The sequence below is a fragment of the Dichotomopilus funicola genome (genome assembly GCF_033296635.1).
Source record: "Dichotomopilus funicola strain CBS 141.50 unplaced genomic scaffold C8A04scaffold_7, whole genome shotgun sequence".
Taxonomy (NCBI): Eukaryota; Fungi; Ascomycota; class Sordariomycetes; order Sordariales; family Chaetomiaceae; genus Dichotomopilus; species Dichotomopilus funicola.
In genome coordinates, this window is record NW_026944028.1 from 224,306 (window position 1) to 250,897 (window position 26,592).

Genomic DNA, 26,592 nt, shown 5'->3' on the forward strand with positions numbered 1-26,592 from the left:
AATGGGGACATCGGAGGGCTGTTGAACCTAGAATGTATTGTCGAATAAGCATCTGATTCTCCTGTCGACGGTGGCATTCGATGGGCAGGGCGCTGGACGGTGGCAAACGTGTGTTACTACGAAAGGTATGACTGCGTACACGAAGATGGCTAGTAGGGCTAGGCGGGCCTCGGTCCTGATTCTTGTTCGTGGACAAGCGTAGGGACGGCGATCGGTCTCCGAACCGTGTGGTTGTAGGGTGTTATTGGCATTAGCGTCGCCAGTGTGCGTTTGGATGGCGGCATATGTTGCGGATGACCCGAATACCAACGACCTCCCACCCTCCGATGACGATATACCTTCTCCATCCAATGATCGATTAGACGAAACAACATGTGGGCAACCCAACACTTTGGTATGCGGGCTTTCTAGTGGGCAGTCTTTCATATGACCTCTAGCATATGGCTTGTTTCTGGCTTGGTGTCTAAAAGCAAAGCAATTTATGGTATCTTGAGCTCATGCTTTTGGTTGCTTCCCCCCCTGTTACGGCTCCGGCCAGTTCGCTCTCTGCCGTCGGGTGCGTCTCGTTTCTCAAGCATAGGTGCCTTGTCTGTCAGTACCTCGCTGGCTTACCTAGTCTATGGTGTCTGATGAGCGTTTTCCAGAAGCATGCGAACCAACCCAGGCAACCTCCGCAACAATGGTACAAACCTCGATCAACCAAAGTTATCTAGGTACCTACTGTACCTACTTGCTATCTCCATAATGTATCTCTTGAGTAATGATCTGCTGCTAAGACCCGATGTATACTTGGTTGGGTAGGAATATCATGTGTGAGATGGGAGTATTGTGATGCGGCGATTCCGTGAATGTGTCGTTGGTTCGCCGATATTGACGAGGCTGGGTTCACTGTGCTCTCACCCGTATGCTCATTTCTCTCAAATCATTGACAATCAAATACAAGCCAATACTCTCTACATCACTTAGTTTTCTCCCTTACTAAAAGGGTAAAACTCTGCGTACCAGCCCCTCGGTAAAGTTGACATCGATAGTGTGTTGTTAGAGTTATTTTGCAGCCAACCCCGAGCACCAAGTGCCAAACATATAGCACCGCCCCACCTGATATCGATCAAGTTAAACCCATGTTCGTCAGTATAATTTTTGCTCCCATTTTTCTGGCCGCGGTGAAAGAAGAACCTCTCCTTGCCGGCGCACGACAAAAACACGTCAGAGAATATCACATTCCCGGCCCGTCGGAACCCGCGTAGTGCTTTTCGACCTCCCACCACCAGCCAGCGGCGAGGTTCCGGCTTTAGATACTCGGGTCACCGAGAAAAACGACCGAATCTCGACCCTCCATCAGATCCCCTTTCCCCTGGAGCCTGTTCCATTCCAAGCCGTCAGCTCACAGCCCCCGCTAACTCCCATCAAACTTCAAGCAGCCCCCGCGGCCCCGCCCTTCCTCTTCTTAGCCTTAGCCTTGCGCTTCGTCTTGGTCCGATCACGCGGCTTCAACGCCGCCATACCAGCCTTACACACCTCAGCATACCGCGCGTAGAATCCCTCCAGCTCGTCGGGTTGGACAACCGTCGAGAGCTTGATCTTCCCGGATTTGTCGTTCTTGGGCTTGTTGGGCGCGGGTTTGGCGACTTTGGCGCTTTTGCCGTTGGTGGCGCGGATGAGGATGGGGAGGGGCTGAGATGGGTGGAGTTCCTCTTCGAGAGCATCACGGGCGGCTTGTTCTGTTGCTGCCGGTGTTGGTTGTTGTGAGGGGGTGGAAGGGTTGTATGAGACTGAACAATGTATTAGTGGAAAAGTAAGAGGTAAGCACTGCCGCGGGGGAGAACTCACGTCGTTTTTGGGTTAGGAAGATCGCGCCATGAGATTGGGCCTTGCGAGAGGTGAAGATCTCGGCAAGTTTGTTGAAGAACTAAGGGAAGAAAATTAGCGGTCTGACATCTTATAAGTGAGCAAGCGAGTATCCTTACCTCATCATGTGTTGAGTGACCCATTGTGCGGAATGATTTCCTTCAAGGAGTGAGGATGTCGTTGATGAGCTGTGGTGGGCACGAGGTGTGATGTTGGATTCAAGGCCCACCGGTTGTGCGGGAGACCCACTTGAAGATTGAGACCAAACTGCTGGAACACTGATTGCAGTGGTTTCTTGGGCATCACAGCAGGACGTGGATGGATACGAGTGAGGAATTTGGAGATGTTTTAGCAGTATAAGTGAGTATTGAAATCTTGATGATTATTGTTTAGTTTTCTGCGTCTCTCTTGTCATTTATTCTCCTTTTACCATGTACAAAGACGATGCTCATCGTCCCTTAGCTTCAAGAAGGCTTAGCGTCATCCGGATCCTTGGGGCCTGGACCTGTGGGTCTGCGCTGCCCCACCTAATTTTGTTATCGATAAAAAAAGTCCAAGAACGCCAGCCAACCCATCGTGAATGTCGCAAGACGCGATTCCAGTTTCACTTGTTAACAGTTCCTATTTCATTGTTCCCTAGCTTGACCACCGCCTCTGGGAAGGTAGCATTGGTAAAATGCCCCCATATGGGATAAAAAAGCCAACTCTCCCGCCCCATCTCCTCAAGGAACTTGGTGCGACCGGTAAGAAATCAATTCATTGAATCGCCCGCAGTTATGTTTGAGTGGATGTGAATTCGTCGGAATCCAACTGACACGAGGGTAGATTTCAAGCCGAACCAAAAGCGCCGCGGTAGAAACGACACGGTCTCGTCGAGAAAAGACCGGCGCAAAGCCGAGAGACAGCTATCTCGAAGTAATCGCGGCACTGCCGGTCGAAACCAGTTCGCCGCACAGGCGGCTCCGAATCGCGGGAAAAATGCATCACATCGGGCCGGTAAACCAGGGCCTGGGAAGCCTGTTATAGCGACGGGCGGGCCGAAATTCATTTTGAAACCACAAAGATCGAAGCTTAATCCGGAGGAAGATGAGAAGGCCCCTACTTTCGATGTGTTGGACGAAACTGATGAAGACAACGAATCGGGCAGTGAGGGCGGTTTTTCATGGGGCGGGGACATCGGCGAGGATTCCGGAGATGACGGAGAAGGTACCGAGGAAGCCGATGACGATGAAGCGGAAGATGCCCCAACACAACGAAAGGTCTCGAGATCGGTAAAGGATAAACTCGCCCAGGACGACGCGGAAATTGCAGATTTGGAAAGGAGGTTGGGTTTGAAGAACCGGAAGAGTTTACCACAGTCCTTCAAGGATGACGGGTTAGGGGATCTTTTAGATGGACTTGGCGGCAGTTTTGACGGGGAGAATCAGGAGAAACGCAAACGGAAAGCGGAGGCCGACGACTGGCTGGCTCAGAAGCGGAGGAGGGCCGAGGCTGCTGTTGCGGAGCGGAGTCGCCCACCCCCGACCGCGGCCGGAAGCGATGATGAACTTAGCCTAGGCGAATCTGACCAAGACACAGATGATTTGGATGACAGGGACGCGGAAGAGGGCTGGCTCGGTTTGGGTGGTCTAGATGATGAGAACTTCGACGAGAACGAGCAAGGAGGGAGCCAGGACGACTCCGAACCATATTACTCGGGAGAAAACGACCTTCCAGAAGATATACCCCAAAAGCCGGTTCGCGAAAACCCATATGTCGCGCCTACAAGTCAGCCAGCCGCGAAATATGTACCTCCATCACTACGCAAAGAATCCGGGTCGGACAACGAATTGGCCGCACGAATTCGCAGGCAGACACAAGGTTTAGTCAACAGGATAACGGAATCCAACCTGTTGACCATCCTTGACGGGATTGAGAAGCTCTATCGAGAAAATCCTCGGCAACATGTGACATCCGCGCTGGTGGACTTGTTACTCATCCAGATTTGTGAACCGACGACGTTGCCAGATACACTGTTGATCCTGTCGGCTGGTTTCGCCACGGCGGCTTACACGGCGCTTGGAACGGACTTTGGAGGACAGTTGATTACAGAGGTGGTGGGCCGGTTTGAGAAGTACTATGAGGAAGCTAAGGTGGCTGCGCTAGAGCGACCCGACGTATCGAAACAAACATCCAACCTCATCACGTTTATTTCGCAGCTGTATACGTTTCAGCTGATCGGGCCCAACATCATCTTCGACTACATTCGGATGCTGCTTGATAGCCTATCGGAGCTCAACGCCGAGTTACTGCTCCGGATAGTTCGCATGTGCGGCTCAACTCTTCGGCAGGACGACCCAATGGCGCTGAAGGACATTGTTTCGCTGATTCCGGCCGCTGTCGCAAAAGCAGGGGAAAAGAACCTTACGGTCCGGACCAAATTCATGATCGATACCATCACGGACCTAAAAAACAACAAGCTGAAGGCCGGTGCTGGCGCGTCTGTGGTGGTCTCCGAGCACACAACCCGGATGAAAAAGCTCTTGGGCCAGCTTAAATCCAGAAGGGTCAAAAATACGGAGCCCATGCGGATGGGCCTTAAGGATATTCAAGATGCCGACAAGAAGGGCAAGTGGTGGCTTGTTGGTGCCAGCTGGACTGGTGGGCCAACCGCTCAGAAGGGACCTGAAGCAGCCATGGGCGCAGAAGATAGCGACAGTGACGACGAGAGTATCCTCTTAGATGACGTCGAGCAGGGCCTTGACCTCGGAGAACTAGCCAGGGAGCAGGGGATGAACACAGGAGTGCGGCGCTCCATATTCGTCTCCATCATGTCAGCGATGGACTACCAAGACGCATACTTTCGTATTCTCAAACTACGCCTCAACAAAGAGCGCCAGCGCGAGATCCCCAACGTCATTATCCAGTGTGTTGGTGCCGAGCAGCACTACAACCCATACTACACCCTCGTTGCCAAGCGGCTCTGCTCGGAACAGCGCGAGGTCCGCTGGGCTTTCCAATCTAGCCTGTGGAAGATGTTTGGCAGGATGGGTGAGCCCGGCTTTGGTGGGGATGAAGGAGACTATGAGGAGGAAGACGAGCCCATGGACGTGCGGCGGGTGGTCAACACGGCCAAGATGTTCGGCGCTCTCATCGCCGGCAACAATCTCGGAGTCATCGTGCTCAAGCATCTCAACTTACTGTACCTGCAGAAGAAGACGCAGAACTTTGTCGAGATCATGCTTGTCAACGTGTTGCTCGAGTGCCAACTTCACGAACGGCCCGAGGAGGCCGTTGCGAAAGTGTTTGGTGGCGTGGATGCGGTTCCGGATCTGGCAAGGGGTTTGCAGTATTTCCTCCATAAAGTCGTTCGGAAGTCCGATCTAGCCGGAGGGAAGAAGAACACCAAGCTGTTGAAGGAAAGATGCAAGATGGCTGAGGCGGTTGTTCAAGCTGCATTAGCTGGCGGCGAGGATCTCGCTTAAGAAGATGCGGAATAGCGGTTTAGTGGGCGAGGCAATCCGGTATCTCCCGGACTACACTAGATAGGGATTTGAAACTTTGGAATACCCTCGCCGTCTTTGCCACTTCATATGCGTGTCCTCTCGTGATTGCGGCCTTGCGGGGGCGCAATGACTGACCAGGGATTACAAACCACCGATTACGGCGATCTCGGCCCCCCCCTTCCCCTTGGAAATATCGCAACACTATGGGGGTTTGCCTCGTTCGCCGTTCAAACGAGCGTCGCGCTATCTCGGAGCAGATCGCCAAGGCTGAGGTTGTCACCAGATCAGCAGTGGAGCGATTCGTCAAAGCGTAGCGGTGCGGGATTTGACGGCTTATGCGGAGCCCCGAAGCTCAATGTTGGCGAGCTCAGTCGGGTTTTAGAAGGCGGGAACCTGAAAGTTAGCGGCTCTCGCACCAGACAAACAGGGCCGTGGGCTTTTCTATCCAATGGGATTTCGGGCTTGTACCGAACTGGGCCCAGCGCCGGCGCAACGGTTGGATGGAGGGGGTCCAACTGGGGTCGTATTTTTTCCAACCCTGCCGAAACAGAGGTCCCCACGGTCCCTCAGATCCCCAACAAACTTCGTGACGCACCTTGCTCGACGAGCTACCACACATCCCGCTTCCCGAACTTGCCCACTTCCCCTGGAGGATTTGTGTTGTTCCTTTTTTCACCTCGTCGTATTTTAATCGAAGGATACCAACACACCCACCCAACATGTTGTCGCAGAGATTAATAGGCCGCACTGCGGTCCGGTCCGCCTTCAGGCCATCAGGGTAGGATTCCAGCGACATACACTCCGAAAATGGCTCTCGGCGTCCAACTGACATCCATCTCTGCAAAGGCTCCCCTCAATTGTCGGTGCTTCAAGGTTGGGGCGAACATATGCCACGGAGGCCGGTCAGTAATTGCGGGAGTACAGATCTTGTTGGTGGCCCCCGGGGCTGACTTTCTTCTGTGTGTTACAGAGGCGAGGGATCTCGTCATTATCGGCGGCGGTGTCGCCGGCTATGTGGCCGCTATCAAGGCCGGTCAGGAGGGCATGAAGGCAAGCTGGAATGGGAATACACACCGAACAGGGCTTCCGGACAGCCCGGCCCCGGCCAATGGCTAACATATCGACTTAAACGTCACCAGGTTACGTGTATCGAGAAGCGCGGCACTCTCGGCGGTACCTGCCTGAACGTCGGCTGCATCCCATCAAAATCGCTCCTCAACAACTCGCATCTGTACCATCAGATTCTCCACGACTCAAAACACCGCGGTATCGAGGTCGGCGATGTCAAGCTCAACCTAAAACAGCTGATGAAGGCGAAGGAACAATCGGTGTCAGGTCTGACCAAGGGTGTGGAGTTTCTGCTCAAGAAAAACGGCGTCGAGTACATCAAGGGCGCGGCCTCGTTCCAGGATGAGCATACCCTCAACGTTCAACTCAACGATGGCGGTGAGACCAGCGTGACCGGCAAGAACATCCTTATCGCCACCGGCAGTGAGGTCACTCCTTTCCCCGGCCTTCAGGTCGACGAGAAGACCGTTATCAGCAGTACCGGCGCCATTGCGCTCGAGTCGGTGCCAAAGAAGTTGCTTGTCATTGGTGGCGGCATTATCGGTCTAGAGATGGCGTCGGTATGGTCTCGCCTCGGATCCGAGGTTACCGTGGTTGAGTTCCTTGACCAAATCGGCGGCCCCGGTATGGACACCGAAATCGCCAAGAGCATCCAGAAGATCCTCAAGAAGCAGGGCATCAATTTCAAGACTGGCACGAAGGTTTTGAGTGGCACTCAGGCTGGCGAGGGTGTCCAGCTCAACGTTGACTCCGCTAAGGGTGGCAAGGAGGAATCGGTGGGTTTCTTCATGATTTAACGTCCGCTGTATTGTCAGGGAAAACTTGCTGACATTGTTTGTAGCTCGATGCCGACGTTGTCCTCGTTGCGATTGGTCGTCGTCCTTACACCCAGGGTCTCGGTCTCGAAAACATCGGCCTCGAGCTTGACGAGCGCGGCCGCGTGATCATCGACTCAGAGTACCGCACCAAGATCCCCCACATCCGCTGCGTTGGTGACGCCACTTTCGGTCCTATGCTTGCGCACAAGGCCGAGGAGGAGGCTGTTGCGGCGGTTGAGTACATCAAGAAGGGCCACGGCCACGTCAACTATGGCTGCATCCCCTCCGTCATGTACACTTTCCCTGAGGTCGCGTGGGTCGGGCAGTCAGAGCAGGATCTCAAGAAGGCCGACATCAAGTATCGCGTTGGCACGTTCCCTTTCAGTGCCAACTCGCGTGCGAAGACCAACCTCGACACCGAGGGTTTCGTCAAGATCCTGGCTGATCCCGAGACCGACCGACTCCTCGGCATCCACATCGTCGGCCCTAACGCCGGTGAGATGATTGCTGAGGGTACTCTGGCGCTCGAGTATGGCGCGTCGAGCGAGGATATTGCGCGCACTTGCCACGCGCATCCCACTCTCGCTGAGGCCTTCAAGGAAGCCGCGATGGCGACGTACTCAAAGGCGATCCACTACTAGGTGGAGAGACAATGAGAGGGTATTAGAAGGGCTGGGGGAAGATGGGATGGAAAGGAAGAGACTTGGCGGGAAGAAGTGCTGCATGCGGCTTAGCGTTTTCTTGTGTACCTGTACTCTAGCTTCCATGTTTTATCCCCCGGGTGGAAAGGTATCGCACACATACACACTGGTTAATTAACCAACCGACTGCTCACCACCGTCTAGGAGCAAGGGGGGGGCACGCATTGAACGTTTAAAACTAAGTTCCCAGCTAAGCGACGCAGCGAGCAATACTCCATATCAGGTGTGGCAAAGGAAAGAATATAACAAGGAGCGGACTGAAGAAGTCACATATTTGGTAGTAGAAATGGCTAATTCTAGCTTGCTGTAATTTTTGTGACAAGTTAGATCATTCGCAACACAATTGCATAATGTACGAGTTTTTATGTTCCCCATCCCTTCATCCCAACCTTTTAAAGTGCCATGTGCTGTGTTGGCACATGGGATGAACTATTTTGTATCTATACCCTAACCCTAGTCATCAACACTTTCCCCTGGTCTCAAACGAGGTTAGGTCTGTTGATCGTTCCACGCAACGGCTGGGGATCACCTTCCAGGAGTGGGTCGTGAAGCGGAAGCTTGCGTACCTCGTCTGGCTCTCCCATCCCTTTCCCCCTCTTGGCTCTGCAGGATTCCGTTTTCTCGATTCTCCTTTCACCTCCTCACTCCTCACTCACATTTTCTCCATTACCCCCGTCCCCGCCACCACGCCTTTGTTCAGGTTACGGCAAACGAGGGAGTGAGTGAACAGGGTCACAAACCCACGCCAATTGCGACCCGGGTTTGAAGCTTTTACACGGTACCTTTCAGTGAGCTAGCTGGCTGGACATTGCCGGTGTTGTTTTCGGCGTCCTGCTGTTCCGCGGCTCCGCATCTTTCGTAACGAACGGGCAGCTCGGAGTCGCTGCGTGCGTTCCCATTTGCTGTCCCTGCCAAACTCGCATTCTGGTTTGGTGAAGTCTGGTCCCAGGAACTCAAGCGGCACACCCACCACAAATTGTGATCCAAACACACCAATTGTCGACACAAGAAACGGCGCAGGTCGCTCGTCTGTTTTCCCACCATGGCTGTCCCCAAAGCGTCTGCCGGGGGAGTTTCCCGGCCACCACACGATAGCGGTGGTAAACGCCCCTACCCGGTGCTCTCGCGCCGTGAGATTGAGGCCCAAATTGCTGAGGGCAGGGCCGTGTTCATCCTCGACCAGCATGTCGTCAAGGCGGACGCGTGGCTCAAGTACCATCCGGGCGGTGACAAGGCGATCAGGCATATGATCGGGCGGGATGCGACGGATGAGGTGAATGGGTAAGTTTGCTCTTATTTGATGGGTCTAGAAAATGGGCGGGTTGTAAGGGGGGGATGCTTACTAGTGTGACAGCCTTCACTCACTTGAGGCGCGCCGTATGATGGACAAGTATCGGGTAGGCAGGATCGAAGGGCGGTGGAAGAACTTCCTGCCGCCAATTCAAGGCGGTAAATTTCGGCCGAGGCTGGCGGATGGGGAGGAGGAGCAAGAGGCGGAGTATGATTCCAGGACCAGCGGGAGGAAATGGGCAGACGCAACAGTATCATCAAGCGACGCAGGGTCGTCTCGCTCGCCATCTCCCACCTTCGATGCTACCGAACTTCGCAACCGGAAGGCAGGCCTTGCAAGGTCTGGGTCCGCCACCTCGCTCTCTTCGGTCGATGATGAAGCCGCTAAGCCGGAGCCGGAATCAACCGACGGCATGGCGCATCTTGACGCCCTCACACGCCAGGAGATCAAGCTCGACCTGGCCAAGTACCCAACGCTAGAGTCGGTGACGCAGGATGCCATTGTGGAAAAGTATCGGCTACTCAACGAACGCATCAAATCCGAGGGGCTTTACCAGTGCAACTACTGGGCGTACGGAGTTGAGGCCTCACGATACACGTTGCTGTTTGCTCTGATGCTGCTCTTTTTGCAGTGGAAATGGTACATCACGAGCGCTTGCTTTTTGGGTTGCTTCTGGCATCAATTGGTGTTTACGGCACACGATGCCGGCCACATGGGCATCACGCACAACTTCCAAGTTGACACCGTGATTGGGATCTTCATTGCCGACTTTTTGGGTGGCCTCTCGCTGGGCTGGTGGAAGCGCAACCACAACGTGCATCACATCGTCACCAATTCGCCCGAGCACGACCCAGATATCGAGCACATGCCCTTCCTCGCCATCTCTCACCGTTTCCTCGGCTCGCTACGATCAACCTACTATGAGCATGTCATGCACTACGACGCCTTCGCGCGCGTCATGATCCGCCTGCAGCACCATCTCTACTATGTTCTCATGCTTTTCGGTCGCTTCAACCTCTATCGCCTGTCTTGGCTGTATCTGTTGGCCGGTCAGGGCCCGCGCAAGGGCATCGCGGCATGGCATCGCTGGCTAGAAATCACCGGCCAGATCGTCTTCTGGACCTGGTTTGGTTACGGCATCGTGTACCGGTCCATCGACAACAACACGTCGCGTGTCCTGTTTGTGTTGGTCAGCCACTTCGTAACAACCCCCGTCCACGTGCAGATCACGCTGTCGCACTTCGCTATGAGCACGGCCGACCTAGGCGTCGACGAGTCCTTCCCGCAACGCATGCTACGCACCACCATGGACGTCGACTGCCCTCCCTGGCTCGACTTCTTCCACGGTGGGTTGCAGTTCCAGGCGATCCACCACCTGTTTCCGCGGATCCCGAGGCATAACCTCCGCAAAACGCAGCGGCTGGTGCAGGAGTTTTGCGATGATGTGGGAATCCCGTATGCGCTTTATGGTTTTGTGGACGGGAACAAGCAGGTGATCGGGAGGTTGGGGGATGTGGCGAGGCAGGCGGCGATTTTGGCCAAGTGCCAGAGTGTGTTGGCCAGCGGGGAGCATGAGCATCATCATTAGTATGGATGCTGTTTGTTACGTAGAGCGATGTATAGAAGGATGGGACGGGCGAAAGGACCGGGGAAAAAAGGCTAAGGGTAATTAATGTTTGTGTGTCTCTTCCAGTTTTGCGGCCGTTGTACATGTGTATTGAAGCTGTGTGCTTGGTATGTGTGTTCCTTGGCATCCATTTACATTCTCGAAAAGGCCCAGGTTTTTTTTTCTTGGGCTCTGGGTTACGATGCGGGTCTAGTTGTTTGTGTGTGTTGGATGTAAACAGTGGAAAAGAGCAGTAACTGAACATACGGGAGGGCATGCAGGTTACCGCTGCGAGAGCCAACTGCTCTCCTTCCTTTGCCTGTCATTGCAGAGACTTTCTTGGAGACTTGCCGCCTTCACAAACGGGACTGTTCAAACGGATTGGCTTCTCTCTCTTTTTTCCAAATCCGTTTTCAGAGGTCTTCGACGTCATGAAAATTTGACGCCACTTTCCCCTTTCGCTCTCCGAGGACTAAGATGGATGGGTTCAAAAATGAACGGAGCTAGCGGGTAAGGCACCCGGCGTTGCCCCGTGTGTCAATGTTGTGTGTGGTGGGTTGTGTAAGTGTGCGAGTTGTGTATGTGTGTATGTGTGTGTGTTAATGGTGGGACTTATACCTACGTGAGCAGTACCGAGCGATTTTTTGTTCCAATGTCAGGAATGAGGTCAAGTATTCTTCACGAGGTACGTAACCTATTGAGTTGATGCTTAGTTTGATGTGCTACAGAGTAAGTACATTAGCCTCCGAGGATATACGGAGGGCCCCCCGTCGTCCCACTCGGCTTTGGATGCCGCGCGGGCACGTGCAGGGGCCGGGACCCTGGGTATAGTACCTAGGTACTGTATGTGTGTGCTGTGTCTGGACAGTCGCTTGTTGTGTCCTTGTGCGAGTGTGTTCCTGTCTATCTATGTGTGTGTGTGTGTGTGTGTGTGTTTTGTGGCCGTTTTGTCTGCAGCATGCAGTACGACTTGATGTTGGCTGGTTCCATCGAGACGCGGGATCTGCAAACGCATGGCTGTTTCAGCCGTTGTGTCGGGGCTGCCGTGGGATTCTTTTCTTTTTTGCATTTTTTTCTTGACGAACACCAAACCGTTTGATGCATGTTTGTGGGGAAAGCTAAGGGAAGTAGGTAAGTACCTCTATCTGTGTGACTTCCAACTAACTGCGTTCTTCAGGCACGATGTATGACAGAAGCACTCTCCGTGTATGATGTGAGACTTCTCCGTGGGTATCTGACGGCATCGGATGCATGTCCAACGTCGATCTGTGCTTTTGTTGTTGACCAGGATGGCGAAGTAACCACCACGCCTAAACAACAGATATTGGTCAACATGTACTAATGTTGACACTTGACTCCGAGGCGCACCTGTTGGGCACCGGACATATGCCATAAACACCAATCCAGATGGGTGGTTGAGGGGAAAGGCTCGTTCTTACACTTGGTGGTTAACGGTGGAGAGCCGGTGAGGAATACATGCTAATCTGTTCATGTGTATCTACCAATTGGAATTCCCTGACAACCCCCGGAGAGCGAAAGCTGTTTCCCGTTTACATCCTGTCCGGCAGCACTCCCCTCCCGCGTCCAACGAGGGTTTGCGGAAAGCCACCGACCCGGCCGAGGTCCCTGTACCTCGCTGCTGTCTCCCGTTTCCTTCCTTAAACTGCGAGCGACGCATCCACAAATCAAGTGTGACTATCGTCTGTCACTTCATGTATGACGGTTCCAGAAACCAACGGAACAAAGTTGCTCTCACCAATGAAGTAGGTGAGGAAGGTTGTGAAAAGGGGGGGTTTGTACATACCACTAGCGTTCATCCGTCATGTCTGGGTTATCCGTTCGTGGAATTAAACACCGGGCGCCGGTAGCCGCGCGCGGCGGTAGCCTCCCGCACCCGCATCCGCATTCCTTGAGGCGCACGCTGCGAACGATAAACGCCACTGCCATTCTGATCCCGTGTACGGAGTGACCTCGTAACTGGTAATTCAAGGCCTTTTTCCCTTGGGAGAGGAGAGTGGAGCCGAGCTCAATGGCCGTTCGATGACTGCGTTTGTTTGCTGGTGTGTACGGAGGACGGGGGGGGGGGGCGAGATCGAACACACTGGCTAGAGCTGGCGATGGGTATAAGTATCTGGCCTCTAACCTCACCTTGGAGGCAGAATAACCACTATCACACATTGACAACTCAGATCGTTACATACCCTCAGAGACTTGCCGCATCTCGTAGCCCGTATCAGCCACTTTTTTCCTCAACACATAACAACTCACGTCACCCTTGTTTTTTGAAGCCGCCCTCAAACCCAAGCTCTTCCAACAACAACACCTTGCGGCCTTTGACGACACGAACATCTCCCCAACATGGGCAAGGTCAAGATGGATTCTGCCGCTGCCGAGCGCATCCGCTCGGCCCGCGGTACTTCAGTTAGTTTCCCTTCCATCCTTTACTTCGTTTCCATTACACTCCCGTCTTAGTACTTTTCTCTGTGTGTTCATCGGATCTTCTACTTTATTCTAACCTCTCACCCCAGGATGGGTTTGCCAAGCGTGCGAGTGACGCCGCGCGGCGTAATGAGCAGAGCCAATCTTCTTCCCAACGGGGCTCAACCTCCAGCAGTGGGAGCAGTGCCAGCAGTGGCTCCGGTGGCAAGTCCGGCGGTGGGAAGAAGTAATTGAACGGGGCTTTTCTGTTCCGGACTTTTCTGGATGAAGATGAGAGGTAGAAGGGCAACCCCATGGTTGCTAAGTGTTCTGTGGCGGTTGTCATGAGATGCCGATGAAGGGAGGGTTTGTAATTGAAAATCTGGGCGAGTTCATCTTTGGGTTGCTTTAATGTTTGGAGTAGAAGCAGGCGGTATCACACCACTGGCGTTTGTTGGATGGGTTGGGACCACATGCTGGGTCTATTATTCTAGAACCACCTTTTTAATCATCTCTTTTTAATCTTTAGAAACGGAGGATTTAAAACAAAGAAGACTGGTACGCTCGCAGCAACAAATTAATCAAGACTTACTACTTTCTGACGTGTATTTTGCACTGTCAACGAAGCAAACGACTTTCCTCCCTCGCATGACATTGACCATTCCAGCGGGTTGCCCCGTGGATCACTGGCGCTCAAGTTAACTCTGGGCAGAAGACCATAGGTTACGGAAGGGGTTGGTCCACGAGTTGAATCATGCGAATGTGGGAGCTTCAAGCGATGAGAAACGGAAGGTCGTGATAAGTCTGGTATCTAACAAATGTACTTGTATGTGTGCTCAGGAGGGGGGGTAACACAAAGGTTGAATGCCGCGGCTCTCCCGAAGGCTCCTGATACCTAAATGTTAAGGGCACACCTTATGACAGGACAGGAAAACCAAACCTTAATTCCACGGCAATGTGTTCTAATGCATGTACATTTGCACAATATAGTCCGTATTGTATCGCAACGCCGTTCTCAAGGAACGGCGTCCTAGTTGCCCAAATAGTGTTCCTTGCCGGCCGATAAGCTCCGACCGTGCTACAAAGCAAATGAACTGCCGATCTGGCCGGATGGTCACAAACAATAGTGTAAGTAGTTGTCCCGAAACCGAGCGAATAGAGATCGCGAGTGAAAGCTGATAGGGGCCCGGTTGATAAACCATGGATGGGAAGTTTCACTATAGAGGACTCTGCTGGAAAAGTAATGGAAGAGAAGAAAGGAACTACAGGAGAGAAAATCGATTGCTAGGAAGACATAACTATAGTTTGATAATCGTTATCACACCGTCGGTTGTTGCGTCGCGCAAGCGGGGATGTGTTCGCAGTGCCGAAGAGGTAAATAGGACGACAGGTATCGGCCGTTGCGAACAACATGGAGGAAATCAATGTAGTGAACTCTCCCAGATCATAGGGTTTGGTCAAAAGCTGGTGAATGTATTCTAGGGCGGAGAGTGATGGATAGAAGTCAAAAGTGGAGAGAAAGCCAAAGGTCAAGTCGACACTGCTCTCAGCCCGCTGCAACCCCAGGCGCGATGCGGGCTCACGGAGCGTTACCCCACTTGCCCTCCACGGCATTAACCCCACCATTTCTCCTGTGTACGTACTTCGTACTGTGTATGTTAAGACGACCCACAGCTGCTGATTCCCCTAACCCCAAGACTTCAGATGCTGAACGTGACGAGACACCCACGCATACCCGATCCCGAACTTTGCCTCACCCTCCTTTGCTCGCCATCCTAGGCTGCGTTTTCGTTGCCGAATACGGTCCCCAATCGAACGTATAAGGGCGAGCTCACCAATTAGATCCGACGACCGGCACTGTGCTGTGGTGATCGACGTTTCCCCCCTCTTGCCGTGGAACCGTGGAAACCCAGCCATCAAACCAAACTACCCACGAAATCGAAGGTCGCGAGGCGAAAGCTCCTTGGGTGTACGGTAAACCGCCTCTCACCCTGAGGAGGACGCCGCATCCCTTGCCTTTGCTTGGGTACATTGCTGTTTAGCATTGATACTTGGCGTCGAGCAATCAGTGGCGATCATCGGGCATCACTCTTTACCTCTTTCACAGCATGCTCTCCCGGCCTTGGGAGACTTGCTAGAGGATTGGAGCCATGGATCCTGCCGTCCAACGCGCCCTAAACGACAAGCTCTATGACAAGCGCAAGGTCGGCGCACTTGAGTGCGTCACTTTCCGTTTAACCTACCAACTGCGTGCTCTGTTGAGATATCTAATTTTACTAGGTTGGAGAGGCTCATTCGTGAACTCGTCGCCCAAAAGGACTACAGTAGGGTTGAGGCCGTGCTTGACCAGCTCTGCAACGATTTCGCTTATGCCGTCCACCAACCCCATGCTCGAAACGGAGGGCTAATAGGACTGGCTGCCGCTGCCATTGCTCTTGGCTCGGTAGGTTTGACATATATCCCTTGCTGTGATGCTACCATGCACACCGTTTCAAGGGTGATGTATTTTAATTCTGCGCCTTCCCACTAACCCATCTTTTCTCTTTCCACGAAACTCAGGAGCTTGCCAAACACCTCGAAGTTATTGTGCCGCCAGTGCTTGCGTGCTTCACTGACCAAGATGCCCGCGTTCGGTATTATGCCTGCGAGGCCATGTACAACATCGCAAAGGTGGCCAAGGGCGAGATTCTGATCTACTTCAACCACATCTTCGACGCACTGTGCAAGGTATGTTGCTCATTCGTTTAGCCTCTGCATTCGACCGATATCTTACTAGTTTTCTTCTCGTTGTTGCTGCATATAGTTAGGTGCCGATTCGGAACTATCCGTCAAAAACGGTGCCGAGCTGTTAGACCGTCTCATCAAAGATATCGTTTCAGAATCCGCGGCCACCTATGTCTCCGTCTTGGAACAGCCACTCGCGTACCAGGAGGACGATAAAATCTCCCCAGAGGACTCACTTGAGCTGCCTACCGCATTCTCACTAAAGCGATTCATACCTTTACTCCGAGACCGCATCTACGCCCTCAACCCATTCACGCGCACATTCTTGGTTGGATGGATCATCCTGCTCGACTCCATCCCAGACCTGGAACTCGTCACCTACTTGCCCGACTTTCTCAGCGGGCTTTTACGTTTTCTAGGAGACCCAAACAGAGATGTCCATGTCGCCACCCAGGGTTGCCTGGACAAGTTCCTCAACGAGATTAAACGCATCGCTCGCGTCAAGAAGGGCATCGCCGAGAGCAAGAAGTCTAAGGAAGGGAAGCGCAAGCGGGTTGACTCGATCGATAGCGGGAGTGTGCGTCCTCAGTTAGAGGAAGGTGATGAAGTGGATTCCGAGACGGCCGCAGATGACGAGGAGGTTGATAGTGAAGACGACTGGGTCCCCGGTCAAGACGTCCAAATCAACTATAAAGCTATTTTGGAGATATTAACTGCCACGCTAGATTCCCCATTAGGTGCGTGATGCCCTCTCCCGCTTTGCTTTCCGCGCCCGAACCAAGCTAATGAGGTCCACAGAAGAGGATGGCCTCCTGGAATCGCTGCGTTGGATCGTTGAGTTTCTTGAAATATGCCCGGAAGAGGTCCTCCCCTTCACCCCTAAGATTTTGGCACACTTGCTCCCCGCCATGGCTAGTGGCGTCGAGCCCATCCGCCAAGCTGCCGGGAGGGTAAACTCTTCCCTTTTGGATTACGTAGTATCCTTATCGGACGAGGCGGATCTGCATTCGACCTCGTCATCACGGATACCTGGGCCGCCGCCAGGGGCCGAACGGCAAGATGGAGCATCAAGTGCTCGAGCGTCTATTTCTGGTCCGAGGGACGGGGAAGTGCGGAGTCCCACGCCAGCGCACGTCCGGACCGCCCCGCGAACGCCAACCCCAAGTTTACCTCCTACCCAGCCTCAGGCAGACCTTGACTACGCCGCCGCTGTCAGCTCGCTCACGCTCTTGTTCCTTAATGACCATGAGGCGACTCGAGTTGCCGCGTTGACCTGGCTGATCATGCTCCATCGCAAGGCGCCCAGAAAGGTGCTCGCGTTCAACGACGGCACCTTTCCTGCGCTGCTTAAGACGCTTTCCGATCCCGCCGAAGCAGTGGTCACCAAGGACCTCCAGTTACTCTCACAAATATCGAGGAATAGCGAGGACGATTATTTTGCCAACTTCATGGTCAGCCTACTTCAGCTGTTTTCCACGGATCGCAGGCTCTTGGAAACGCGCGGGAACCTCATCATCCGCCAATTATGCACGAGCCTCAGCGCGGAACGCATCTACCGGACCTTGGCCGACTGCATCGAGAAGGAGGAGGATGTGGAGTTTGCCAGCATCATGGTTCAGAATCTGAACAATAACTTGATTACCGCACCAGAGCTAGCTGAGTTGAGAAAACGGCTGCGGAATCTTGAGACCAAAGTTGGTTGTCTCCAACCCACCGATGTCGACGTAGTAAGCTAACAAGTCGTAGGATGGACAAACGTTTTTTGTCACGCTGTTTCGGTCGTGGTGTTACAACGCTGTCGCGACGTTCTCACTTTGTCTGCTCGCGCAAGCGTATGAGCAGGCTTATAACCTGCTGCAAATATTGTTGGTCACTCGCTCTTCGATGTCAGAGATTATGCTAATCGCCTCGCAGTGCCGAGCTAGAAATGACGGTGAATATTCTCATCCAGATCGACAAACTTGTACAGCTCCTCGAGTCGCCGGTGTTTACATGTATGTTTATGCCTTTCTCTGTTCAATATGTCGCTCCCTTGCTTACTCACGCTCTCCAGACCTAAGACTCCAGCTCCTCGAGCCTGAGCGGTACCCGCATCTGTACAAATGTTTATACGGGCTTCTCATGCTCTTACCGCAATCATCCGCTTTCGCCGCCCTCAAAAACCGCCTAAATAGCGTTAGCTCGATTGGATACTTGCACATTGCTCCACGACCGTATGTCCCTTTTTTTCAACCCTAATCACCTTGGCCCCACGAAATTGAAGCACTCTTCTAACTCCCAACTCTACGCACAGTAACGCAACGACCCCTAATGCCTCCAGCTTTGATCGCCCCAACCGCCTCAAGGGCCGCGAAGAAGGCATCATCCGCTGGGGCGAGCTCCTCGAGAAGTTCCGTTCCGTCCAGGACCGCGCCCGCCGATCGCGACGTTTGGCTGGTGGTGGGCCCGGTGCCGACGATCTGGACGAGCCAGGTCTGAGGCTTGGAGACGGATCAGTGGAAAGAGGAGGGGGAGCGGGGCACGGCGGGAGTTTATTAGACGTGGGTGGAGTAGCGGGAGGAGGAGGAGCAGGAGCACAAGGGTCAGGCGGACGAAGAGGCCCGGTGCCGGTGATGGGGGGTGGAAAGGAGACACCGCCGTTGAAACCGGAGCCGAAGCCGAGGTCGGGGTTGGGAAGGCAGTTTGGACGGCTAGGCGGAGCTGTTTCCGGGAGAGGCAAGCGCTAGCCCTTTTTTTCTGTTTTTTCCTTCGTTTTTTTGGGATTTTCTGCTGTTGTCTTCTTGGTTTTCGGGCCTGGCGTTGTTTTCTGGTGGGGTTCAAGACGACGATTGCATGCATGCGAGTTTACTTTTTTGATATATCTTATGCTGCATTTGCTTGATACTTGGATGTTGTTTCTGCGATTGCTTGATGACGACGCCCCTTGATTCCGCCCCTGACGCCATGCTAGTTCTGTCCTGCTTTTGCCCTCCCCTGACGCGCCCCTTTAGCAATGCCCGAGCAGTCCGTTATCATGTTTAGCTGCTGCATTCCCCGACCGCTTATTCTAACACCAGTTTCTTTTGTCCTTTAGAAAACCAGAACCACAGAAGCCCAACCCAACAGCGGCACCCCCATCAGATCCGTGTCGGTGGGGTTCTTGTGGATTATGACAATAACAAGACACCTTCGGGAAGTGAGACGGAACGGCCGGATCGGATGGTAGGGAGGAGGGGGGTTAGAGTGGGAGTTGGAACTGGGACTGCTGGAACTGAAAGGGGGGATGCGAATAATGGGCAACAGGGTCAGGGTTGGGGTCAGGGATCCAAAAGGCATCATCAGAGGTCGTTGTCTTCCATTACGTAGACCCGGCAGGCTTCGAGGTCAATGAGATGCAGGGCAGTGTGTATGTCATTAATGTTATAGCCTAGTTTCGTCTACTCATTAAACCCCCCTGAGAGGCCTTCCGCCTCAATCATCTTTACATGCCCTTTCTGCTTGCCCAATTCACGCTGCATACCAACATCCCCCTTTCACCACACCTCTCCTTGATTACCTCCCCCACTCCCTCTCCCTCTCTCTCCCCCGCCTCGGCGTCTCCCTCTCCACAAGCTCCTCAAACGCCTCATCCCTCTGCAACGTCATCCGCCGCAACCGACCCCTCATACTCTCCACCTCCTGGCGCGCCTGTTCCGTATCAGGCGGCAAGCCCTGGAAAGCACGCACTTGATCCTCGAGCGCGCGTTTCTCTGATGCGAGAGCGCGGTGTGCGGATTCCGAGGTTTGGAGTTGGGTGAGGGACGGGAAGGGGAAGGTGCTGGTGGAGGTGATGGAGGATTTCGACGGGGAGTGGGAGTGGGAGTGTGTGGGTTTGGTTGGGGAGGAGGAAGAAGGGTGGGAGGGGTAGGTGGAGGAGAAGTAACGGGAGGCGGCGGCTGCGCGGTCGCGGAGTTCGGGGATGCGCGTGGTTAGGGCTTTGATGCGGCGTTGGAGAGCGAGGTTTTGGAGGGCGAGGTCGGCTGGGGGTTGGTAGCTTCCTGGTCGTCCTACTATTTTGGTGCTACGTCTGGGGTGGTTGGGATTGGAAGTAGGGCCTTGGTGGGGTTCGTCGTCTTGGGAGAGGTCATCATCGTCATCGTCGTCGGAATGGTGGTGATGGTGGTGGTTTGGAGAAGGGGGTCGTAACTCGGCAGTTAGGTCAGCCGTTGCCGCGGCTTCACGGGCAATATGACTCGTGAGCGTGTGAATGCGGGCGGTGGTTTGTTCCAGTTCGGCGGCTGCGGTGGACAGGTCGAGAAGCTCTGCGCCGAGGACTGCCGGGGTTGGTAGTGGTGTGTTGGTCTGGAGAGCGAGAGCGGCAAGCGCGGTGAGGGCGGTTTGGCCCTCGCGCGGGAGAGCAGTCTCGAGAGCGGTAAGGATTGCTTCACGAGCCGACTCAAGTGTGTTGTTGGTGATACCGTGCCCCTCGCCTCGGTCGCGGGAGTCCTCATGAGCTCGAAGTTGGTCGAGGGTCTCGGCTTCGAGCCGGGCGAGGAGAGTCTGCTCTTCGTCGGCGGCCTCGTTCGCTGACGCTATGGAAAGTAGGGCACGTAGTGTGTCGGGGTTGCGTTCAAACTGGGGAGGATCACCAGTCGGGAACTTGGCTTGTAACCAACTGTCCACATATGACCACTCTTTTGCGGCCGAGGCGGCTGCGCGGGCGACTGACGGTGAGAAGATGGCCATGTTGGGCGGGAGGTGGGCCATATTGCCTCCTCGCCAGAAATACCAGACCGGAAAAGGCGCGGGTCTTTTCAATTTGGCGACGGCAACTTGGGGTGTCGATGACGGTTGTTGAAAGAACCGACCTCCTTGCCGAGAAAGTGGTAAGTGTTGACTGCTAACAGTACGAGGTTCCTTAGCGCAAGTGTGTCTGGTAACACCCGAGGAATCCCAATGTTGTGACGCTTTTGGGCCTCGGAACCACAAAGTGGTTCCCTTTCTTGGAAATTCAAGTCGTAAATTAATCGGATGAGGCCTGAATTGGATGAACGGTCTTGTCACTCAAGAGTCTGTTGTTCGATGTGTAAGTTACTACTCTGTATGTAATTATTCTGGGCTTGAATAGAAATGCCCCACTGTGCTGCAACGCGGCGGCATCCGGGGTTGGCGGTGGAGCCTCGCTCAAAACGCTCCCTGGGAAGCTCGCTGATTGGTGCGTTTTGCAAAGTAAACAAAACGCTTCCAGGGGTGTTTAAAGAAACTCGAGGACTTCTGTCAAGACGCGACTTCCCCACTAATACACAATCTACGAGGCCCCAATAATTGCCCACCACGCGCCGACAATCACAGCTCTCCCCCTAATTTTGCTAGGTTAGCTACGACTACGGCGTAGTGTTTTGCTATTTTGGCGCCGTCGACCTCTGGCTATCAATTACTTTTTATTTTCTTTTTTTGTACCTCCTTTGGCCCCCCGTCACGCGACGGGCTTTAACTCACGATGGTGCAACCGGCTGTAGACGGCCTCGACACGCCGCGCACCAACGTGGGGGACGCGACATACCTAAACCGCCAGCCCGACTTCGATATTTCGCAAGAACTCTCCTTCCAAACCCCCTCTAAAGACGCGAATCTCCTGCAACAAATGCGAAATGGCGGCCGTCCCAGCCTCAAAACCCCGCGGGGCAGCCGCGCTCCCTTTAACGACCGACGAAACCTCCCCACCGGCTTGGGTGGCCCCGAGTTCACCCCCCTTCTCAAATCCGCAACTAGGAATAGCGTCCGGCGGTTTGGAGTTGGCAAGGAAAACGGCCGCGCCACGCCAGGCTTCCTCTCTAAGATCGACGAGTCCATGACCCCCATACCCGCAGGCGAGATCAGCATGTTTGGCGCCTCACACAACACATCGTCGTTTCTCGGTAGCACGCCATTACCCGAGGTGGACACCAGCAGCGTTGCGTCGACACCGCTGGTTATGAAGAGGCGTGAGGGCAAGGGCCCGCTAGAGGACGGGAATCAGCTATCGCTGCGTGAGCAAGAAAATGTGATCGACAAGATTGAGAAGGAGAATTTTGGCTTGAAGCTGAAAATCCATTTTCTGGAAGAGGCGCTACGGAAAGCTGGGCCCGGGTTCAGCGAGGCCGCTCTGAAGGAGAACACTGAGCTGAAAGTCGACAAGGTGACCATGCAGCGCGAGCTACAGCGGTACAAGAAGCATCTGACTTCGGCCGAGAAAGACCTCGAGTCCTACCGACACCAGATGCTTGAACTGCAAGAGAAGGCCAAGAAGAAGTACGCCGACGAGAACCAGCGCGCTGAGATCGAACGGTTACGTCAGCAACTCGAAGAAAAGGACGCCGAGATCGATAACCTACAGCAACAACTGGACGATCGGGGCGACGAGAACGACAAGGTAGAGAAGCTTCGCGACGAGATTGGGGATCTGGAGGCGGACCTACGGCGAAAGGATGATGTCATTACACAACACGAAGACGAAATCGAGGAGCTTCGGGAAAAAGTGGATGATGCGGAGGACCAGCTGAAGGATACCCAAAGACGCATGGTGGAACTCGAAGAGAAGGCCCAGGACGGTGACCGTCTCCAGGAGGCCAGGGACACGATCGAGGACTTGGAGGCCAACGTACGGCGGTTCGAGCAGCAAGTCCAGGAGATGCGGGAGAAGTTGGAGAACGCCAATGCGGAGAAGGACCGTGCCGAGGAAGATTTGGAGGAACTCCAGGAAGAGATGGCCAATAAATCGGTCGTAACCAAAGGTCTCTCTCGCCAGGTGGAGGAAAAGGTGGCCCGCCTACAACTGGAGGCCGACAAGGCGCGTGAGGCCTGCGCATCGCTCGAGGAGGTCCGCTCGGCCCAGCAAAAAGAAATGGACGGGCTGCGGGCAAAGCTCAAGGACGCCCGCGAGGAGCGCGACTCTGCGGAACGTATCCGTCTCTCTCTCGAGGCCAGGGCTGATGAGGATCAGGGTTCCTGGCGGAGAGAGGTAGAGGAAAGCCGACGTCAACTCAAGGAAGCCAGACTGGAACGCGACGCCGCTGAGCACAACCGGTTAACGTTGCAATCCAAGTTGGAACAAGCCCAAGCTGATCTCAACTTGCGCAACGACGAGAAGGCGCTTCTTCAAACCCGACATGATGCGCTGACTAGCGAATCGACCTCTCTGCAACGTGAAGTCTCCAAACTCAAGCACTCTATTGCTGAGCTTGAGGGCAACTTGGAGCAGGAACGCCAGCATGCCTTGACCATCGAGCAGGATATTCGCAGTCAGTTCCGCGCTGAGATTGACCGGCTAAACGACGAGGTTTCGGATCTTCAGGCCGAGTGTCGCGAGCGAGACAACTTGTACGATAACGACAGTGAAAAATGGGAGTCGGAGCGCAATAACCTTGTATCGGAACGAGACCGCGCTGAAGAACGGGCCGCCGGTCTTCAACGGACAATCGACAAGCTGCGCGACACCGAAGGAGCCTTGTCCAGTAAAGAGTCCAAACTTCAGGATGCCCTCCAAAGCGAAGCGGAACGGCACAAGAAGGACCAGTCAATGCTCCGCGCACAAATCGACCGGCTCCAGTTGGATTTGAGCTCACGGCAAGGCATGTTGGAGGATCTCCGCAACGAGGTGTCGTCGGTGCGAGACGAGCTCCGCCAGACCCAGTTGGAATATGAGGCGCAGCGGGACAAGGTCCAATCGCTGGAGGACGAGGTCGAGATCTTGCAGGCCACGATCGACGAGGAGTCGGAGAAGGCCCGATCCGAGCTCGACCGCGCTCAACAGGAGTGCGATCGCTTGCGACAACAGCTCTCGTCGGTTCGGGCCACTGCGGACTCGGCCCGCGCCTCGTCGACGGCTTCGCGGGAATCCGCCAGGCAAACGGACGAGACCGTCGCGCGACTGCGGTCCCAGCTTGCGGAGGCTACAGAGAAGGTGACCAAGCTCACCGAGGAGCGTCGGGGACTCCAAGACCGATCCTCGGACCTGAGCACCGAGCTGCGTTCCGTTCGCGTGTCGCTAGAGGCGATCAAGGCTGAACGCAACCAGTTAGAGGCCGAGATTGATCGGTTGAATGACCAGGGCGGGGATACGTTCAAAGACGACCAGGAACGGTTGGACCTGCGAGTCGCCAAGACCAAGCTCGAGACGGAGCTCCGCCGGCTGAAGGAGGAAAATAAGTCGTTGGCTGCGAGACGACGGGAAGTAGAGGAGTCGTTGGAGAAGGAGATTGGGAAGGCCGCTGCCGAGGAGGACCGCCTGAGCGACGAGATTCGTGAATTGCAGACAAGGCTGCGTGACTCTTCTTCGGACAACGCTGAGCACCTAGCTCTCCGCCGTACCATTCGTGAACTCGAACGCCGCGTCGAGGAGTACGAGACACAGCTAGCTGCATCGCAGAACCCCCTCAATGGCGGCGACGGCAACAGCGAGCTCTCGCTTCTCCAACGTGAGCTGTCCACTGCGCGGAAGAAGGAAATCGACCAGCTCAAGCATGACGCCTCGCAGAAAGACACCATCAAAGCTCTCAAACGGCAGATCTCGGACCTTGAACGCAAGGCCCACGAGGCTGCCCTAGATCGCTTCGGGAGCTCCCCATCGTCCCATTACGGTTCAGCGCAAAAGGCTGAGATTTCCGAGCTCCGCCACCAGCTTTCTGCCGCTAAACAGTCCGTCCACGACATGAAACGGTCTCTGCGTGAAGCCGAGCGTAAGGCTTCCGCTTCGGAACAGGAGCTTCAAAAACACCTCGACGAATTCGAAGACGAGAAGCTCGTGCTAGAACAAGCCTTGGAGGACGCCGAGACCGCCGCTGAGGAGTCCGCTGTGGCCCACGAGGAGACCCTCAAGAAATACAAGCAAAAGCTTGAAAAGTACCGCCGCGAGCGCGACGAACTAGCCGCTGCAGTGCGCGACACCCAACGCAACGGCAACCACCACAGTGCCAACAGTAGTGTCACCGAGATGCCGCTCGAAGAGCGCCGCGACCTACACCAGATGTTACGCGAGTCGCAGCTCACTGCTGACAAGCTAGATCGCGAGCTGCGCGACCACCGCGAGGCCCTCGAGGAGCTGGTCGGCGTCGAGACGACACTACGCAAGAAGCTAGAGCGAGCCCGCAGCGAACGGGCTGCGTACCGTGCGAGTGCCGAGAAGCTGCACAAGGACTTCAAGAGACTCAAGACGGAGAAGGATAGGGCGGTGGCCGAAGCGGCCGAGGCTGCGGCTGCGAACGAGGAGCGGGCTCTTGTGGTGCGCGCATCCAAGATGAGCAAGAGTGGGGGACATGGTGTCGACACAGACGCCATCATCCGGGCGGCCGAGGCAGCGGAGAAGAGGCACGAAAAGGAGATTCGTGGAATGGTGATGCAGATGGAGTGGCTCAAGGCGTGCTGGGACCGCGAGGCCAAGCTGCGCAGCGATGCGGCGTATGCCAAGCAGTATCTGATGATGCAGCTCCAGGTGCGGGATGCATGGTATGTTCTTTTTTTATTCCCCTATTTCTCCCTCCATGAGGGTGTCATGATGTCTTGTCTAACCATCCTATCTTCACAGCAACAAAGCCGACCTAGCCATCATCAACCGCATCCGCGCCGAAATCAAACCACCATCCTCCCGTTCCCCCTCCTCCTCCGCCATCACCCAACACAACCACTACCCTCTTCGCCAACAACAAAAACAACTCCAACTCGAACCCGCACAACCCACTTCCCCCTCCCCAACCGCGAAAAACCAACTCGTCCCTTACTCCTCCTCGTCACAACAACAAAAGAACCGAAGAACCGCCAAAGCAAACTGGCATCTTGCCCTGACTACTGCACGGTGTATTTCGCGTATGCGGATAGGTGCGCGTGCGTGGGCAAGACACGATCGCACGCGCCAGCGGTTGGCGGATTGTTTTGAGGGGATGCAGAGGGAGGAGAGGATTAGGCGGATGAGAGACGTTTGGCGGGGGGAGGTTGCTAGGAAGGTTGGGAGTGGGAGTGGGAGTGGGAGTAGGGGGGGTAGTAGCGGGAGTGAAAGTGGGAATAGGATCAGAGGGAAGAAGGAAGTGGGGGATGTTGATGGGTTGGGGTGTTGATTGATGATGATAACGATGATGACCGACTCGTTTTTGTTGGTGTTTTTTTGTCTTGGCCAAGTTTAGCTGGCTGGCTGGGATTGGGTTCTTATCTGAATGGTTGTTACCTAGGTAGCCAAGAGTCTGGTTGGATGTTGTACTGTTGGGAAACAAACCGGTCTTTAGGAAGGTTGGATCATGGTTGGACGTGGGACGCGGGACGTGGGCTCATCAGCAGATGTTTTTTTCTTCCTTCTCTGTTTTTGTTTTTCTCTCAACATGCCCTGCCCCTTTTTCTTCATAAGTCTGGGTGGTATTCTGGTCTCGTCGGGTCTTGTCTGGTCTGTTGTCTATTCATTGATTTGGGTCGGAAGGAGCAGGGTGTCAGGATATCATATATACCTTGGTAAAAAGGTGTAGGTTAGGTTGGTGTTGTGGGTATCATAAAGCACTCGCAGCCTGGGAAATGAGTAGAGTGGTCTTCTTCCTCGTTGAAATATTTCACTGGTCGTGTTTGAGTGTTGTCATTACTCGGGAATTGTCGAGATTGAATAGCGTCGCTTGACGATGAGTACATTTTCGTTCAGAAATCAATGCTGGGGCAATCA

The 26,592-nt window shown here is 54.4% G+C and overlaps 7 protein-coding genes across 7 annotated transcripts; 5 read left to right on the plus strand and 2 right to left on the minus strand.

Moving 5' to 3' along the window:
- Window positions 1-1,413: 1,413 nt before the first annotated feature.
- On the minus strand, window positions 1,414-1,991 carry C8A04DRAFT_25525 (signal recognition particle, SRP14 subunit; the record flags this gene model as incomplete). Its single annotated transcript, XM_062779600.1, has 3 exons — window positions 1,414-1,772; window positions 1,831-1,909; window positions 1,968-1,991. 3 exons carry the CDS (start codon window positions 1,989-1,991, stop codon window positions 1,414-1,416), a joined length of 462 nt encoding a protein of 153 aa, XP_062639980.1.
- A 533-nt stretch (window positions 1,992-2,524) lies between these two features.
- Window positions 2,525-7,860, plus strand: C8A04DRAFT_34805 (uncharacterized protein; the record flags this gene model as incomplete). The annotated part of the gene is made up of 5 exons (XM_062782955.1): window positions 2,525-2,591; window positions 2,935-5,192; window positions 6,258-6,383; window positions 6,473-7,177; window positions 7,243-7,860. The coding sequence occupies 5 exons, from the start codon at window positions 2,525-2,527 to the stop codon at window positions 7,858-7,860; spliced, it is 3,774 nt and encodes a 1,257-aa protein (XP_062639981.1).
- Window positions 7,861-8,962: 1,102 nt separating this feature from the next.
- C8A04DRAFT_34806 (fatty acid delta-6 desaturase) lies at window positions 8,963-10,799 on the plus strand (the record flags this gene model as incomplete). The annotated part of the gene is made up of 2 exons (XM_062782956.1): window positions 8,963-9,201; window positions 9,275-10,799. The coding sequence occupies 2 exons, from the start codon at window positions 8,963-8,965 to the stop codon at window positions 10,797-10,799; spliced, it is 1,764 nt and encodes a 587-aa protein (XP_062639982.1).
- Window positions 10,800-13,175: 2,376 nt separating this feature from the next.
- Window positions 13,176-13,486, plus strand: C8A04DRAFT_25529 (uncharacterized protein; the record flags this gene model as incomplete). The annotated part of the gene is made up of 2 exons (XM_062779601.1): window positions 13,176-13,238; window positions 13,346-13,486. The coding sequence occupies 2 exons, from the start codon at window positions 13,176-13,178 to the stop codon at window positions 13,484-13,486; spliced, it is 204 nt and encodes a 67-aa protein (XP_062639983.1).
- Window positions 13,487-15,385: 1,899 nt separating this feature from the next.
- On the plus strand, window positions 15,386-18,685 carry C8A04DRAFT_9590 (vacuolar protein 14 C-terminal Fig4p binding-domain-containing protein; the record flags this gene model as incomplete). The annotated part of the gene is made up of 9 exons (XM_062785539.1): window positions 15,386-15,453; window positions 15,516-15,678; window positions 15,795-15,962; window positions 16,039-16,696; window positions 16,758-17,653; window positions 17,706-17,824; window positions 17,874-17,953; window positions 18,013-18,172; window positions 18,253-18,685. The coding sequence occupies 9 exons, from the start codon at window positions 15,386-15,388 to the stop codon at window positions 18,683-18,685; spliced, it is 2,745 nt and encodes a 914-aa protein (XP_062639984.1).
- An 805-nt stretch (window positions 18,686-19,490) lies between these two features.
- C8A04DRAFT_34808 (uncharacterized protein) lies at window positions 19,491-20,684 on the minus strand (the record flags this gene model as incomplete). The annotated part of the gene is made up of 1 exon (XM_062782957.1): window positions 19,491-20,684. The coding sequence occupies one exon, from the start codon at window positions 20,682-20,684 to the stop codon at window positions 19,491-19,493; it is 1,194 nt and encodes a 397-aa protein (XP_062639985.1).
- Window positions 20,685-21,417: 733 nt separating this feature from the next.
- C8A04DRAFT_25532 (uncharacterized protein) lies at window positions 21,418-26,005 on the plus strand (the record flags this gene model as incomplete). The annotated part of the gene is made up of 2 exons (XM_062779602.1): window positions 21,418-25,400; window positions 25,480-26,005. The coding sequence occupies 2 exons, from the start codon at window positions 21,418-21,420 to the stop codon at window positions 26,003-26,005; spliced, it is 4,509 nt and encodes a 1,502-aa protein (XP_062639986.1).
- Between the last annotated feature and the right edge of the window lie 587 nt (window positions 26,006-26,592).